Consider the following 16,253-nt stretch of genomic DNA (forward strand, 5'->3'; position numbering starts at 1 on the left):
GGGCGAGAATGGTCGCGGGCTGTTGTCAAGGGGCTGTAGTTCCAACGAAGGAGGCACCCACCCTCGCCGCCCCCTGAACCCGCACTGCCGCCCCTGGGCCATCGTCGTCCTCCATGCACCGAGCGCTGTCGGGATGACGATGCGCAGGCGTCGTGACGCCAACAGTGCCGCGGTTCAAACACGTGGCACCCTTGAAAAACCCGCAGGGCCGTGATAATTGCTAATGTTGCTAATGTTGCTCGAACAATCCTAGACTAAGCTGAGTCAGCTCTTTTCTTAGGTCCTCAACCCGCCACTTTTATCGGGGAAATGACGTCTCTTCATGGACAATGAATTCACGGGTGTTAGTAAATCCCCTAAAGTGGGCCAAAGCAGTTTATAATTGTAGATACGAAGATGATACTCGAAAGATCATTAAAAGCAATGAGGCGAATTCATATCGATAACTAATTTTCTAATTTAAAATTTGTGAAGCTATATACTCTCTCTCTCTCTCTCTCTCTCTCTCTCTCTCTCTCTCTCTCGCACTTTCGTTTATAAAACACAGACGGTGAATCTTATTGTTAGCTAGACATAATCGTGACAATACAATACTTTAGCTAATGCAAGTGAGAAAAAAAGTTTATGAAAATGATACATACGTGTCAACTATAATGCGACGAATGGATGAAGGAGATAATTTCCAGATTCTGATGCGGTATATGCTCTCGTTGCACAGAGCTGCAGAGTTTCCCCGCATTGCCTCTATCTTCAAAAAAGTATAGTTGGAATAGAAACCAGGATTGCAGATCCTGCTGTCGCATATGCGTCACAAGTTTATTAGAAAAATGGTCGTGGATAATATATAACGCTTCGAATCAATTTCCTAACGAATTTATATTGTCTCTGTATTTTTTTCTGTATTTCATTCTTTTCTTCTGCAAAGAAAAACCTTATTAGCAAATGCATAAATACATATTCCACGATTAATTATTTTTTAAAAACGTAATATAAATGATTAGAAGCAAAGTGCATCCACAATGTGCAGATTAAAATTCCGTACACATGCTGTAAAATAAATTTACATTAATATATTATTGCTAGATGAAAAAAAATTAAAGAAAGGCGAACGTAAAATAACTCGTGTGAAATTGAGATATATATATTATATAATAAAAATATATACAGTTGCGATAAAAATCCGATTAAGCGCGAATAAACAATCAATTTTAATAAAGTATATCTCGCATATAAGCTTTGTAAAGTGATACAGCGTCTTGTACATTTTATAATTTGAGATACGATATTTGTCTCCTTATGTAAATCCTTATGTGTGCCACGAAACCTTAACTGTGGTAAGAATCGATAGTAAATTCGCTCATAAAACGAATAGGAGACACAAAAGACTATGCATATATAAATTTATTTACTAATGTATTTTTCGTGCGTAGATAATTAAAATAACATTAAAACGCGATTACACCAACCGAGTTCTCCTTCTGATAACTTTATAATTTATAATTTATATAAGAAGAACGTCTATCATTTGCGTATCATCTACTATTTTTCCTATTATCCTTTTTCCTTCTTAATTGTTACTCTCCAGAATTATGCTACTGTATCTTTTTAACCCAAGACGGTAAGTGTGTAAACGACAATGCGCTTTATGCACGTGAGATCGTGCTACGAACACTGTTATTGCACAAAATATAGCCGGAAGAAATTCGCTTTATAGCACAGAATCACGAAATGTTAAAGCACACAGTATTTTCAAAATATTGTCTAGTTTCATACTTGTAATTTTGTAGTATATCTGATTTAAAATGTAAAATCAACCTACGTGGCCATAATTTATCTCTCTTTTTCACAGGATATTTGCCCACGTGTTTTAATTAATAAATCAACAAATGAAACAGAACGGATTTCAGTCCATATTAAATTCTATCTAAATTAGACGTTAAATATAGATGATGATTCATCGTATAGTTGTGAACATTTTATCGACTGCTACTTGCCGGTAAAAAATTGTTCATATATATTCATGCAAAATTGAATATAATTATAGAAATTTAAATATAATTGTACATAATTGTGTATAATTATAAATGATAAAGTATAAGACATTATATATATTTATATACAGGATGTATGTCAACATGCATTTAAAATGGGACACATAATTATACGTAGCAATTATATAATTATATGTAGCAATTCTTGCACTTATACAAATATATACAAATATATATATTATTATTATAATTATATATAAGTGCGCACTTTGCACTTATACAGGATGTCTCGAAAGGTAAGATCAACCGGCCAGGAGATGAAAAAGGAGCATAAGTAAAACACATAATGTAAATAAAATTTTTAAACCTCCTGACCGATTGACCTTACCTTTCGAGACACCCTGTATATAATGTTTACAATGTTTTAAATATAAAAATATGTTATAATTATATATGGATCTCTATTAATCTAATATATAATTATATATAAGTCTTGCATCATGTATAAATATATATAATAAGCATGGTTCACAGAGATACAATCATACATAATTGTACAATACAATTCTATATAAACTTTACCGATTATATTTATTTTTTACTGCAAAGAATAAAAAAGTGCCCAAAATAAATTTTTATATTTAAAAGCGCAAAATTTTTACATTTAAAAATGCAAAATTTGCGCTTTTTTAATTGCCTGGGTAAATGTATTAAGAGGTGGTTTGATCTTTGATGAAAAATCATCAACAGCGTCAACGATTTTAATAGAGATATATATAATTATAACATATTTATCGTTTAAGCATGCTCAGTATTTACTGCGCATCCTGGGGTGCAAACCACCCTCCATCCCAACGCTGCACTGTCATCAGTGTCGCGACGCAGGGCGAAACACAGCCTCCTATATTCTCTCAGATCGATCGTGTCTGACTGGCAAGTAAACTCGCCGAAAAGTCTGGAGAGCTAGAGTCTGCTATGTCAACGAGCAGCACGTGCAACGCTGATCGCTATGCCAGGCTATCGGGACTCCATATTCGGTATGAGTAACACAAAAAAAACGCGTGTAATCTTTTGATAACTTACACTTGGACTCTAACCTTAAGACTCATCTGTCAGTGAGTAACCTTGTATGCCACAACCATCCCTTTTTGGTGATTACAATTCTAATCTATGACTGAATATAACGAGTGATTCTCGATGTGCAGCAACATCGACGAGGAATTACATAATACTATCTTATACTTCTATATTTATTTTAACCGATAGTTATAGTTGAATAAGATCAAAATTCTACTATATACAAAGATCTTAGTCGCATTTAATAATTTCAACAAAAAATCTCTTTATTCACTCCATTGGCAAAAATTCGCACAATTGATACAATCGAATTGAGTCACATTGAGGCTGTATATATAAAATTGATAGATGAATAAGAATGAATAGGATAACTATGCAAATTGGAAAAAAATTCTGTGCAAAGATTATGAAAACTATGTATCAAAGTTAACAGTAAATATATTAAAAAAACGCATTTATACTAATTAAATTCTCTAGTGATGTTAATGAGAAATTCCTTTGTTTGTTTCAAAATAAAAAAATATATATAAAAGAAACAGAGATGCTATAAAGTATATGCATAGCAAAAAGATTCATAAATCTGCAAGAGAATTATAATATTAAAGAACTTGCTAAACATATTTATATTTAGAAAATGCTTGTCTTATGTGCGCGCAATCTCTTCTATTATACTCACAAGAAACTGTTTTTTCAATGCTTATATTAAAAAAAAAGTTTTTAATTTCTACAACATGCAAACACGTTAAATTTATATTAATTTAACAATACATTAAAAATTTTAATATTATTACTATAATTATTTAGAGTGATGATTATAGTCTTACCATATATAAATAAAGTCTTAACATAGAGCGGGTCTTAAAAATATCTTGAATATATAACTATTATAACTATTATACTTGCTAAAAAAATTACTTTTTATCTCTCCTCCATTTTTTGTTCCCGCCTCAAATGCTAATAACTAGTTGCACTTTTAGCCATAGATAGCAGTGGTAGACAGCAAATACGGTAATGCCATCTTCAAGCAATTCGCTAAACAATATTTATGCGCCGACGTAGTTTCTGTCCCCGTGTTGTTAAAACTATTACGTCATGAATGATATTGATATTATACATTTGATATAAATATTTCGAACGATTTTAGTGTACAATTTTATTTAGCAAGAATTATGCTCTACGTTCAACATGCAACAAACATGAACATCGCGAGATAATTTTTATGGTAATAGCGCTTATTTATTTGTCACAATGTGTAAGCTACATAAGAAAATGTCAAACTGTGTCCAACACAATTGACACTGTCACAGAATTAAAAATAAATAGAAAGAGAAGAGTCAGTATATAAAAGAATAATTTTTATAGCTTGCATAATGATTAGAAATATATGAGTAATATTTTAAATAATTTTTTATATATAATTTGTTAAAATTTTTAAACCACTTGATTTCAAAAAAGTCATTCTAAAAATTACAATATTAAAAATAAGAATTATATATAAAAGTATTGGCAACAAATAAAAAATAAAACATGTTTTTTCACAGATTATATTCATAAGGCGAGCATGTGCAGAAAGAAAGTTCAAAGTGATAGACAATTTGGCAACGTGGATTACACACAACTTACAGAAACCGATAATGGTTTCTTTGATTCACAAGTACGTAAAAAATAATATAAGAATTACAAAATATAACATATTTGCATTATTGTTCGATGATACCTTATGAATATCTATCTTTATACATCTATATTCATCTTGTTAAAATATCATGTTTGAAATATTTATTTTATATAACTAATCTCTTTTAATAGTTTGTAAGTCCACCAGTGAAGATACCATGGAAGGCTATTACATTAGCGGCTCTCCTATTTGTGGGAGGTACCGTTATGCTCATTGTGGGAAGTTTGATTGTGAGTGGACGCATTGATTCAAAAGTAAGATTTATCTCATTATTATAGATATTATATAAAATTCTAATTACATGTGTGATGACATTTTATTTTTAATCAATAATTTGAGTAAGTATATAGAATTATTGTCTGATAAATACATATAAAAATATGGAAATCTGTATTTTAAAGAGAACACATCTATCAAAATTGCAATATTGTAGAAAAAAATCTTTTATGTTACAGTATTCGGATCGCATGTGGCCAGTGATAATTTTAGGGGCCTTGATGTTTATACCGGGAGCTTATCATATGAGGGTAGCTATTTTAGCATATCAGAAAGTACCTGGCTATTCTTTTGATGATATACCTGAGTTTGATTGAATGATTATGTATATATATGCACATAGTACTTATTTATTAATTTTAATCCATATTGTGTATCGAAAAATGCATTTAATATAAAAAAATCTATTTATGCAATAGATAAGATTTAAAGAATATATAGAAATACTGTAAAAAATTGCTTTTTTTCATCTTACATTGAAGCATTTATATATATAATGTACACTTAAATATATATATATTTCCTTATTAAAGAAAGATATATAAATTGTGTAACAACAATATAATACTGCTATCTATTTTTTATAAAATATTTCAAAATATCTACAGAGATGTGTTAATATTTTATATAATTAACACAAATATCAAAAAGCTATTCCATGAATACATTACAAATATGTTTAAAAGATTTTCAAAATATAAATTTATCTGTGTGTATTTACAAAAACTGTGATTATAGTATGGAAATATATATTCGCTAAAGTTCTATAAACTTGTATGTTTATATGTGCTCATATACTGCTTTCAACTTGGTAAATGCACTATTAATGAGAATTAATTATAATACACATATGTATACATGTACACATACATAAAATAAAAATTCTTAACTCTTAAACACTTAATTTAATATTCATGTCTTTCTTTATTGTTAATTATTTTTTATATAATTTTTTTACAGGATAAATAGCTAATCCATAACTTTATCTCAAAATTTATGTATAAAATTATATAAGCAATATATATATATAATATATTTATGTTCTTGTGACAAAAGTTATATTATAAGAATGTAAATGAGTCAAAAAATAAAAATTAATATAAGAGAATCTCTGCATGCCTATAACATTTGAATCAATTATAATATATAATGTTATATATAATATGCAGATAAATATTGAAAACAAGAAAATTTTATAAAAGCACAATATTTAAAAAAATAAAAACAAATAAAAAATATATTTATAAAGGAATTATTAAATCATATAAATAATACGCATAAAAATATATATCTTAATATAGATATTTTGTACACTTTATGTATACTTTATGTATACTTTTATAGTTAAAAAATTTCTTTAGTACTGCAATTAAATTATAAATATAATTCAAATACATAAAGTGCATAGAAAGAGAGAAAGAAAGAGAAATGTATGCAATATAATATAAAATCTCTTCTTCAAATTTGGAGTAATAAAACTATTACAGTATTTTTCTCAGTATTGAATATTGAAATAAAAATTAATTTCTAATCTCTATTTGATTTTTACTTGCTTAATTTTACATTGCACTTTTGTTCATAGATATGATTTTAATTACAATGTTCTGATTTCAAATAATTTATAAGACTTGTACTCTGTAACTTTCCTATTCTACCTTTAACATTTGACTTCATTAGTAATATAGGCGGATCAAATCGTTTCTTTAAGACATTTCTAATTAATGCCTTTGCATTTATAATAGCCTTATTATTATAATGGCTTTGTAGTGCAGCGCAATAAAACTGTTTATTCGTTTTTATCTGTAAATTAAGATATATAATGTAATTGAGTATAAAATAAAAAACATTATTACAGATCAGCTTTCTGTGTTATTTATTTTTTGCTTTTCTATTATTTACTGTTTTAGATTTTAATTAGTTCTTGCATTTGTGTAATTCTATACTATATGTAGTATGAGAAAACAAAAAATTAAAATTGCATATCGTGATCATGTAAATAAAGAAGTGAAAGATTAATGCAAGAAATAGTAAATAATAGGAAAAGAAAAAATAAGGCAATAAGAGAGGAAGAAAGACCTAATTATATATTATATTCAATAATTATATTCAATATATATATATATATATATATATATATATATATATATATATATATATATATATATATATATATAATGTAATATTAAATGTGTGAAGTGCTTTAGAAATTTAATTTTCTTCTTTAGAGAAAATTCTGTTTGTTAATGCTTACCTCTAAAATGAAGTATACTTTGATTTCACGAGGTTTAGCAAATTCAATCGCATGTCCAAAGTTCATTATAAGATTTTTTAATAATTGTAAAAATATAAGATATATTTCTTCTTCTGTTAAGTCGGTATTTATAATAGTGTGTATTATTGGCAGCAACTATATCAAAAACAAGAAAAAAGAGGGAGAGAAAAAATAAAATAAATATATCAAATATAATTTAAAAGTTACTAGATTGCTAAGAAATAAAGGAAAAAAATAAAAGTACTTTTTGTGCCAGAAATTTTTTTTTATGGATTGAAATTATTTTTTTCTTTCTTGTATAAATTTATAAGTAAAATCATAAATCTTTACCTTCACTGTTGAATAGATACCCATACCTTCCGCATAATTATATATCTGTCTGGCTAAAGCTTCATCTATATGAATTATTGTTGAAAGTAGTGCACGACACGTTGTTGTACTTAACGCAAAATTATGTTTAAGTATTACGTTGCTCATTTCTGTGATTAAATTCGTATCATTTTTTGACAAAGATAATACAATTAATTTGTCCACATAACGAGATAAATCTAAAACATGAGATAAGTCTTTATTATTATACATGTTATTGAGAATATAGTATAATTATATAAGTGACATATAGTGTTAATTATAAGTGATATATGATAAAAAATACAAATGTAACAATTACAAATATATAATTTATAAATATAAAAATGCATATATAAGAGTTTATTTTACCTATTGGATTATAATAACTGGATTGATCTTTAAGTAAAAATTGGAAAAGAAAGAAAGCATATTCAAGAAATTCATTACAAAATGAATCCAACAGAATGCATATTATTTTGTTCCTTACGTATTCATCATTAATAGTGCTGTTAACATGCCACCTATCACGACTTGTACATATTATATTCTGATCTGAAAAAAATACAGAAAAAAATACAGAAAAATAAACAATACATGTATATATACTATGTGAGCGAGTGTGTGTGTGCGCGCACGCGCGTGTGTATGTGTAAATATATATATACATCATAAATAAATGATAACAAACTTAAAAGTAATTAAAATATATTTGCCGTGTATTGATTTGTTGTAGCATTTTCTTATATTCTCTAATAATATGAATTTAAAAAATCAAACATGTTTAACATGAAAAATAATCGATGAAATATAAGATAGTATCTTATAGTATCTATTATATTAAAAAGAGCATTTATGGATATTTCCTTTATATATATATCTTCAATATATATCTCTTTCCTCATTTATGTATATTAAAATTTATAGAAAGAAACAGAATTATGTATTTGCAAGAGGAATGAACTCACATTTGAGTAAATCGCATGCCTTCACTGCCTTATTGTTAGCTAAATAAATTTCAGCCGATAGTAGAAAATATTTTGCGTTATATGGTAAATTATATATATTAAGTAATTGAATGAATTGGAGAGCAAGTCCCCAAGCCTCTTCATCCACTAAACTGGTCAATATGTTTAATCCTATGTCGAGCAAGATTCTACCTAGACTGCTGAAGATACCTATTTGGACTGAAATGTCCAAATACGAATTAGGTGAGATTATAAATAAAAAAGATTTAGTTATATATAGTGATTTATTTATTTTAATACTTTACAATATATAACATAAATGATAGTGCGATAATAAAATATATATATTTATATATATATTATTTATATTATATAAGAGATATTCATATATATGTAATAAAAAATGCTTTCCTAGTTATTAAAAAAAATGCATATATCTTTAATAATAATATTAATAAATAAAAAAGAAAGAATTAATTATAAGATTCTAATTTTGACATATATAACTCTTGATACTTTAAATTTATATAAAAGAGTATATATTATTTGCATCAGAGGTTAAAATTAGTTATATTTCTGTATGTGCAAAATAATAGTAGTTGAGTTTATATATGTAAAAGTTAACCAGCTTCATATTATAGTTACTTGTTAAAAAGTGATGAAGAAACTGTAATATTATCTATACTATATATATATTATGTAATATATCCTCTCTCTATAAGTGTATCTTTATTAAAATATTGATTACCTGTTAGCGTTAGGATGTTTTTTAAATGATATTCTGAACGTTTTATATTTCGAAGTATAAGACAACATTTACTAACAAATAACTCACTTTCCCGTTTTTCTGTATAATTTTTTAAGATATCAATAACATAATTATAATCTTCATGTATAAGCCCCTTTTCAAATCGTTCTAAATCCATATAAAATTTCCAGAAACGTTCGTGATCTCTATACATAGATCGCGCATAGGGTGCATCTAGAAAAAAATATATAAATATAATGATAATGTATATTCTATACTTTTTAAAAAATGTATACACATATGTATATACATGTATATGTATACACATGTGTATATACATATTCTCATAAATAATCGATAGTAAAATAAAGTAATTACCAATAGGTTGCATGAAACCATATACGTATGGTTTTGGTACATTTACATCTTGAGTTATACAATTCTCATTTTGATTTACATCAGTTTCATTGATAGAACTAACATCATATCTTGTTGGAGGTTCCTGTTGTGTGAAGTTTATACTTTGGCTTGGATCAGGAGAATCAGGAGAAGCAATAGTTTCTGTTGTTATTAAACTTTCCCCAAAATTTTGAGTCAATACTTCAGAATTTTTTGCAGTTTTTTCAACTAACATACTTTTAAAACACTTCATTACATAGTGATCCAATGTTGATATTAATGTAGAGTCAAGTTTACTTATCAAGTTACTATTAACATCTTGAATCTTTTGTAATTCTTTACTTCTTATACATTCATATAATATTTGGTCAATGATATATTTAGGAACATTTGATTGCAATGTTAAAATTAAATTTCTAGTAGTATTCCAATATTCGCCAGGTTTCACATATTTATCTACAGTCAGTAATATGTTGTTAAGCTCTTTTAAATTTTTAGTGGGCAAAATATGTGTCATCATACAGTCGACGATAATTTTTAATGACATTTGTCTATTTAATAGTTCTTCGATAACATTAGAAGCAATATTTTTTCTCGACCATTTTGTGAATTCCTTTCTCCAATTAACGTTCCAATTGTCATAAAGCATCTTGTATGTTATTAAAATCTCATCAATATTTAACCTTTCTAATAAAGCTATATATACTTCTTCACAAAAATAATTAAAATTCTGTGTTAATGCCTCTGGCATTATGTCAAGGATTGTTCTAGAATCCTCCGAATTAATTATTTGAAATAATTCTTCTTTTATCTAGAAATGAGAAATTATATTACGATATAAATAATTATATTAAACAATATTAAAATAAAAATAAAAAAACGAATAAATATACTTACATCATGTTTAAATTTACACTGATAATGATTTTTGTAATAACATGTACCAAATTTTAATACTTGATAACAATATCCCCTGACAAAATCGTAAAGAGTTTTCTTTTTTGAGTAAACGTTTTTAGTTTGTGGTGATTTTGATTGTATTGCAGTTGCAGGTACACAATCTGTATTTAAAACTTGTGTAGATTGATTATTGGATATTTCATTTGCTTTATCAGATTTCAAAGATTCTATATCATTTTCTATGCATTTTGCATATTCTTTATTAAATTCTTTGTTATTCTCTTTCACGTACTTATCAAAACTACTAGCAGTCATCGTATATGGTACATCACAATGTAGAGATTTAGATGATTTGTCCTTCTCATTCAAAGATATATCTTCACATCTATAATAATATATTATTTTCAAATATATTATGAATATTTACTTTATACTTATATTAATTTCATTATTAATATTAATAACAATTCCAAAATATTTTATCTAAAAAGTTATAAATTTAATAAAAAAAACTTTAAATTCAAAAAGAAATTAATTATTTCTATGCATTTTGCATATTCTTTATTAAATTCTTTGTTATTCTCTTTCACGTACTTATCGAAACTACTAGCAGTCATTGTATATCGTACATCACAATGTAGAGATTTAGATGATTTGTCCTTCTCATTCAAAGATTTATCTTCACATCTATAATGATATATCATTTTTAAATATATTATGAATATTTACTTTATACTTATATTAATTTCATTATTAGTATTAATAACAATTCCAAAATATTTTATCTAAAAAGTTATAAATTTAATAAAAAAAACTAAATTCAAAAAGAAATTAATTATAATATATATTATTATATAATATTATTTCTTATATATTATTTTTCTAGTCTATTACTTACTGGCTTGTATCAAATTCTGCAAAAGATTCTGCAAAAAGAGAAATGCAATCATCATCTTCATCATCACTTGCAACACTTGAGCTATGCTTCTCTTGGGCATCACTTTTCTTTTCATATAAAGTTCCATTTAAAGTTGATTCTTCTTTGATAGAAAGTTTTTTGCAAACTTCCTCATTTGCTACTGCATTTACTATATAATTAAAAAAAAAGAACAATTATTTTTATTGATTAAATCTATTTACTTAGAAATGTATTATATTTCAATTGTTATACGTACTTTCAACTGTAGGCTTTAACTTAAAACTTTTTTCTGATCTCATTTGATTCAAAAATTTACGTAAATCTGGTCTTTCTTCTTGATTATATTTTTTAGTTTTATTTGTTTCTACTGTTGTATTTGTTGTAACACTACTTAGAGAATCATTATCTTGTTGATAATTACTCGATTTAAATGCTACATTACTTTGTAGCCAACTGTTCCTATTTAATTTCATTTTCTTACTACCCTGATTACAATCTTTTTCTTTCAGAGTACGCTTTAGAGTTTCTTTTAGTAGTATATTTCCTTCTTTGCTTGCAAATATTGATGATGTACTAATATTATAGTTTTCATCATCTATATCCATAAGATCTGAAACATTCTTGTTTAATATGTTTTTAGTATATTTTTCTTCACATTTTCTATTGTCTTGTAATATATTATTCTCATGTACTTCAGTTTTATTGGTAAATCTATTTAATTGTTCCTGATTACTTAACGTATAGTTTTCATGTGTCGTTATTATTTCACTACCAATATTATTAATACCTATATCACCATTATTTCTTACTTTTGTCGCAGAATTTAAATTTCTATAATCAATAACTTTACTATGTGACTTATTATTTGATAAGTCTTTATCTTTTAAACCAACATTAAGTGGACTTGATATTTTTAAAGTATCAAATGATTCATTTATTTCATGGAATGTATGATGTTTTTTTTTTCTAATATTTTCAGTTGTAGCAATAGTTTCTGTTGTATCATTACAAAAAGTTTGAGCTATACTTTTATCATTATTACATCTTGTTATTACATCTTGTTCTAAAGAAATCTGTGTAGGAATATTGCTCTGTAAGCTGTTATTTATTCGTAATTTTTCAATTTTCACTCCTTTTAGAATTTTTATTCCTTTTGGTAAAACACAATTCGCAATTATCTTTGGTAGATTTTGTCTTATTGGCGTCTTTGTCTCATTTTTTGATGACTTTCCTCCACATGTAGTTTGTACTATATTATCTATAATTAAAAATATGCCTTTATTATTCAACTTTTTTATTTGCTAGTCTTTTCTCTTATTCATTTTATTATATAATTAAAAAATTATGAGTAGAATAGAGATCTTTAAATTTTACTTTTATCCTAATACCTATTAGTTCCATTTATAAAAACTTTATTTTTAAAATTTTGCATTTAATACATTTAAAGATACAATTAAAAAATTTTAATGTGAAATTATTTTTTTGCACTTCTATTATTATTATATATATGTAAAGAAGAAAAAATAAACTTTAAACAATATACACATACCTTTGCTGTTTTGACTCTTCTCATACAATTCTTGTTTTATTTTGCAGTTTATCTCATCAGAAAAATTAAATGGATGTAAATTATTGTTATATTGTTTATATGTAATAGATTTGCTAGACATCTTTTGCATATTGCTATTATAATCAATAACAGTTAAATTTTTCTTATCCAAACAATTTGCATTATTAGAACCCATTTTGATTGACTTTATATCTGCATCTATTTATGAAAAAAATAAATATATAAAATAAAGTAATATTATAATATATAATAAAATACAAAAATAAATTTACCACATGTTCCATCTGGCTTATTCAAATTTAATATCCTTTTAGAATCTAATTTCTTGTTTTTTTCTGTGTTTGGTCTTCTAACATTTTTATTATTTTTATTATTCATTAATGTAGTCATTTTTTGCATATAAGTAAAATGTGTATCTGTAGATGTACTAGATGTTTCATCATTATTTGTACTAGATGTTTCATCAGTATTTGTACTAGATGTTTCATCAGTATTTGTACTAGAAAATGATTCAACATTGCTATGATGTATTAATTGCTGTTTCGGTGCTATGAGTTTTGATAGTATAAATGGAGTTGCTTCATAATATTGATGGTTTGAAGATATATTTTTGTTTATTCCTATATCTTTGCCACTTTGTTGGGATTTAATTTTTTTATAATCTTTTCTCTTTTTTTTTAAATTTTTTGTTATTGTATATTTTTCATTCTCTGTAGCATTTTTTTTTCGTGCATTTTCTTTTATCAACTGTTTATCAGTAGGTATGTTAGAATGTAGAGATGTATTAATACATGATGCTGATTGTTTTGACAATTGCTCTTTCTTTAAAGGTAAATTTAACTGGTAGCGTTGAATTAAATCTGTTTCTAAGGCAATGTCATGTAGTACAACAGTACATGCACGAATCCCTTTTGACATAGAGTTACTCTTCTCTTGAGTCTTTCTTTTGCGTGTCATTATGTCTTATTATATATTTATTATATATGTCTTGCTATTAATTTAAATAATTTAAAAAGTTTTCTCTCTCTTTCTCTTTTTATTAGCACTAATAAAAGATTTTATATATCTGATTTAAAAGCACATGTTTTCATCATTCTGGTTTCTCAAGAAAAGTCATGTATGATAAAATATTTGCATTACCACATCATAATCAAACTGCATAAAAAATCATGGATAGATGTAAATTACAGAACCTAATATAGAAATATGTCATTAATACAACAATAAAATATAATATACATATCAATGTAAAGAGTTCATACTAAAATTGTGTATAAAAATATTATTTAAAAAAAACTACACGATATTTCGTATAATAAAAACTCTGAATATCAGATTTTATTAATACTACAGGCAAGAAATTTCCAGAATCTCTTTGCGATACGCAATTTCTTTTCAATACATACATTTTATCATCGTGCAATCTTCTTGTACGTTACATACCGATACGATTACCTTATATACACATATGTTACCTTTAACCGAAACGTATTCATGTATATGCATATTACATCCACGTTACATTCCTTAAATCCTTGATCAAATGTTTTGCAAAATTCGACGACTCGTATAAACCAGTCGTAAATATCACACTGCAGATTTCATGGAATCTTCCTCGGGTTAGCCGCGTAAACTTTCAAGTTCCCCATTTCGAGAATCGCAAGCAAATGATATCGATATCTGCATGATACTAGCGCCGCCAGCTTGATGTTACATGGGCACGGTACGAATGATCTGCGTCGATTGGTTGTCGGATAGAGAATTTCCTAGATGCCTAATAGAGATTCCAGTAATTCTCCACTCGATAGCCGTGTGGTATGTTGGACAATCTTTTTGTCGCACGAATATAATATCGCCCTTATTTTGTTATGTCAGACTGTAAGCAGCTGTAAGTGATACTCTTTATCGGTATCTTCTCAGAAACGGAAAATAATGAGGTAGGAATTTATCCTTCAGAGGTTGTCATAACGCTCCTTAAGTTTTTATTTATAAATTATTCAAAATATGTAATATGCAATAATCAATTTTTTATATGACCATTGAATAAACGCAAATGTATCAGGAATTATTTTTCAAATATGTATATTTGATGATAAAGTTCATGTTTGCGGAAAAAATTAATAGAATCGTTATTGAGAATCACTGTTCGAACTTGGCGTAATCTTATATGCTAGTCACAGATTTCTCGCATGTAAGCGAAGAAAGATGTTGGCGAAGAAAAAAAGGAAGAAAAAAACATCACAAAAGAAAAAATCTACGCCACATATAAAACACGTAAACATAATAAAAAAAAGCTAACCTGTCGTTTGAGTCATAATAGTATGCTCAAGAAAAAATTGTCAATATATTATAACAAAATAAAAGCGATGTTTTTTTGAAAAATGACGGATTGATATTTCTCTTTTTAATCACGCGACGTCTCCTTTAAAAGTGAAATAAAAATGAACATTGTTGTGTCAATAAATTTGACTTTTATAATCAAATTTATTAAATTTTTTTCTCTCTTTTAAACTTTTAAATATATATCCATCTTACTTTATTCCGTTACAGTTCAGTGATTGGCTAAGGTAGATAGAGAATTTCTCGAGTCCCTCTAGTTGGAACTATAGGAACTCTATCTTACAGCCAACATATGTCGAACAAATTTTTCTTGCACACAAATATAATATCCGCTTAAGTTGCCGGCATTGGTGTCGCCGGAAATCGATATATCATCGTTTGCGATTCTCGAAGTAAGAAACTTGAATCTTCCGCGTGTGGCGAATCCAAAAAGATTTTATACAATTCGGTGTGTATAAGTTTGCGCGTGATTATTTACATACAAGATTTAATAATTGAAATATTTGATCGTGAGAAATACGTGCATATAATGTGCATATACGTGTCTGCGCTTCGATTAAAGGTAAGACGTAGATTATATATAATCTATATGTGTGTGTGTGTGTGTGTGTGTGTGTGTATATTGTGTGTGTAGTATATATTCGTAATATATTATATTAATATATGATGTGCAAAACAATTAATATATTTTGAAAAACATTATACATATCGTGAAGAGTTTTATGATAGTTTTTTGACTTATATAATAATAATCTAATATACTTTTT

The 16,253-nt window shown here is 26.6% G+C and overlaps 2 protein-coding genes and 1 long non-coding RNA gene across 9 annotated transcripts; 1 reads left to right on the forward strand and 2 right to left on the reverse strand.

Annotated features, from left to right (window-relative positions):
- Nucleotides 1-125: 125 nt before the first annotated feature.
- LOC145970322 (uncharacterized) lies at nt 126-3,345 on the reverse strand. The gene is made up of 3 exons (XR_014438395.1): nt 2,811-3,345; nt 642-917; nt 126-356 (listed from the first exon to the last, which is right to left on the reverse strand). It is a non-coding gene; the product is annotated as an uncharacterized LOC145970322 (long non-coding RNA).
- Nucleotides 2,872-6,130, forward strand: LOC145970308 (transmembrane protein 230). Of its 2 annotated transcripts, none has more exons than XM_083096931.1 (4): nt 2,872-3,028; nt 4,610-4,722; nt 4,878-5,000; nt 5,202-6,130. In XM_083096931.1, the coding sequence occupies exons 1-4, from the start codon at nt 3,001-3,003 to the stop codon at nt 5,337-5,339; spliced, it is 402 nt and encodes a 133-aa protein (XP_082953057.1). In that variant the 5' UTR covers nt 2,872-3,000; the 3' UTR covers nt 5,340-6,130. The 2 variants fall into 2 exon arrangements, with proteins under 2 accessions (XP_082953057.1, XP_082953061.1); XM_083096935.1 differs by lacking the exon at nt 2,872-3,028 and adding an exon at nt 4,121-4,290.
- LOC145970251 (uncharacterized) lies at nt 5,922-15,045 on the reverse strand. Of its 6 annotated transcripts, none has more exons than XM_083096848.1 (14): nt 14,622-15,045; nt 13,419-14,301; nt 13,126-13,344; nt 11,833-12,834; nt 11,556-11,745; nt 11,252-11,344; nt 10,655-11,042; nt 9,737-10,568; nt 9,359-9,592; nt 8,611-8,829; nt 8,015-8,197; nt 7,625-7,842; nt 7,274-7,429; nt 5,922-6,822 (listed from the first exon to the last, which is right to left on the reverse strand). In XM_083096848.1, exons 2-14 carry the CDS (start codon nt 14,101-14,103, stop codon nt 6,613-6,615), a joined length of 4,629 nt encoding a protein of 1,542 aa, XP_082952974.1. In that variant the 5' UTR covers nt 14,104-14,301; nt 14,622-15,045; the 3' UTR covers nt 5,922-6,612. The 6 variants fall into 6 exon arrangements, with proteins under 6 accessions (XP_082952974.1, XP_082952963.1, XP_082952969.1 ...); XM_083096837.1 differs by having other exon boundaries at nt 13,419-14,339; XM_083096843.1 differs by having other exon boundaries at nt 13,419-14,339; nt 14,602-15,045.
- Nucleotides 15,046-16,253: the final 1,208 nt, after the last annotated feature.

The sequence above is a fragment of the Camponotus vicinus genome, unplaced genomic scaffold (assembly GCF_025532165.1).
Source record: "Camponotus vicinus isolate PSW18456_S1 unplaced genomic scaffold, iyCamVici1.0 SCAF_1, whole genome shotgun sequence".
NCBI classification, from domain to species: domain Eukaryota; kingdom Metazoa; phylum Arthropoda; class Insecta; order Hymenoptera; family Formicidae; genus Camponotus; species Camponotus vicinus.

What these genes read in the sequence shown, in the direction of transcription:
- LOC145970308 (XM_083096931.1), top strand. Translation starts at nt 3,001, where the DNA reads ATGCCAGGCTATCGGGACTCCATATTCG. An exon ending in CTATCGGGACTCCATATTCG is followed by an intron (nt 3,029 to 4,609) that starts GTATGAGTAACA and finishes GTTTTTTCACAG; the next exon opens with ATTATATTCATAAGGCGAGC. An exon ending in GTGGACGCATTGATTCAAAA is followed by an intron (nt 5,001 to 5,201) that starts GTAAGATTTATC and finishes TTTATGTTACAG; the next exon opens with TATTCGGATCGCATGTGGCC.
- LOC145970251 (XM_083096848.1), bottom strand. Translation starts at nt 14,103, where the DNA reads ATGACACGCAAAAGAAAGACTCAAGAGAAGAGTAACTCTATGTCAAAA. An exon ending in GCAGAATTTGATACAAGCCA is followed by an intron (nt 11,345 to 11,555) that starts GTAAGTAATAGA and finishes ATATCATTATAG; the next exon opens with ATGTGAAGATAAATCTTTGA. An exon ending in GGCATGCGATTTACTCAAAT is followed by an intron (nt 8,198 to 8,610) that starts GTGAGTTCATTC and finishes TATTTTTTTCAG; the next exon opens with ATCAGAATATAATATGTACA.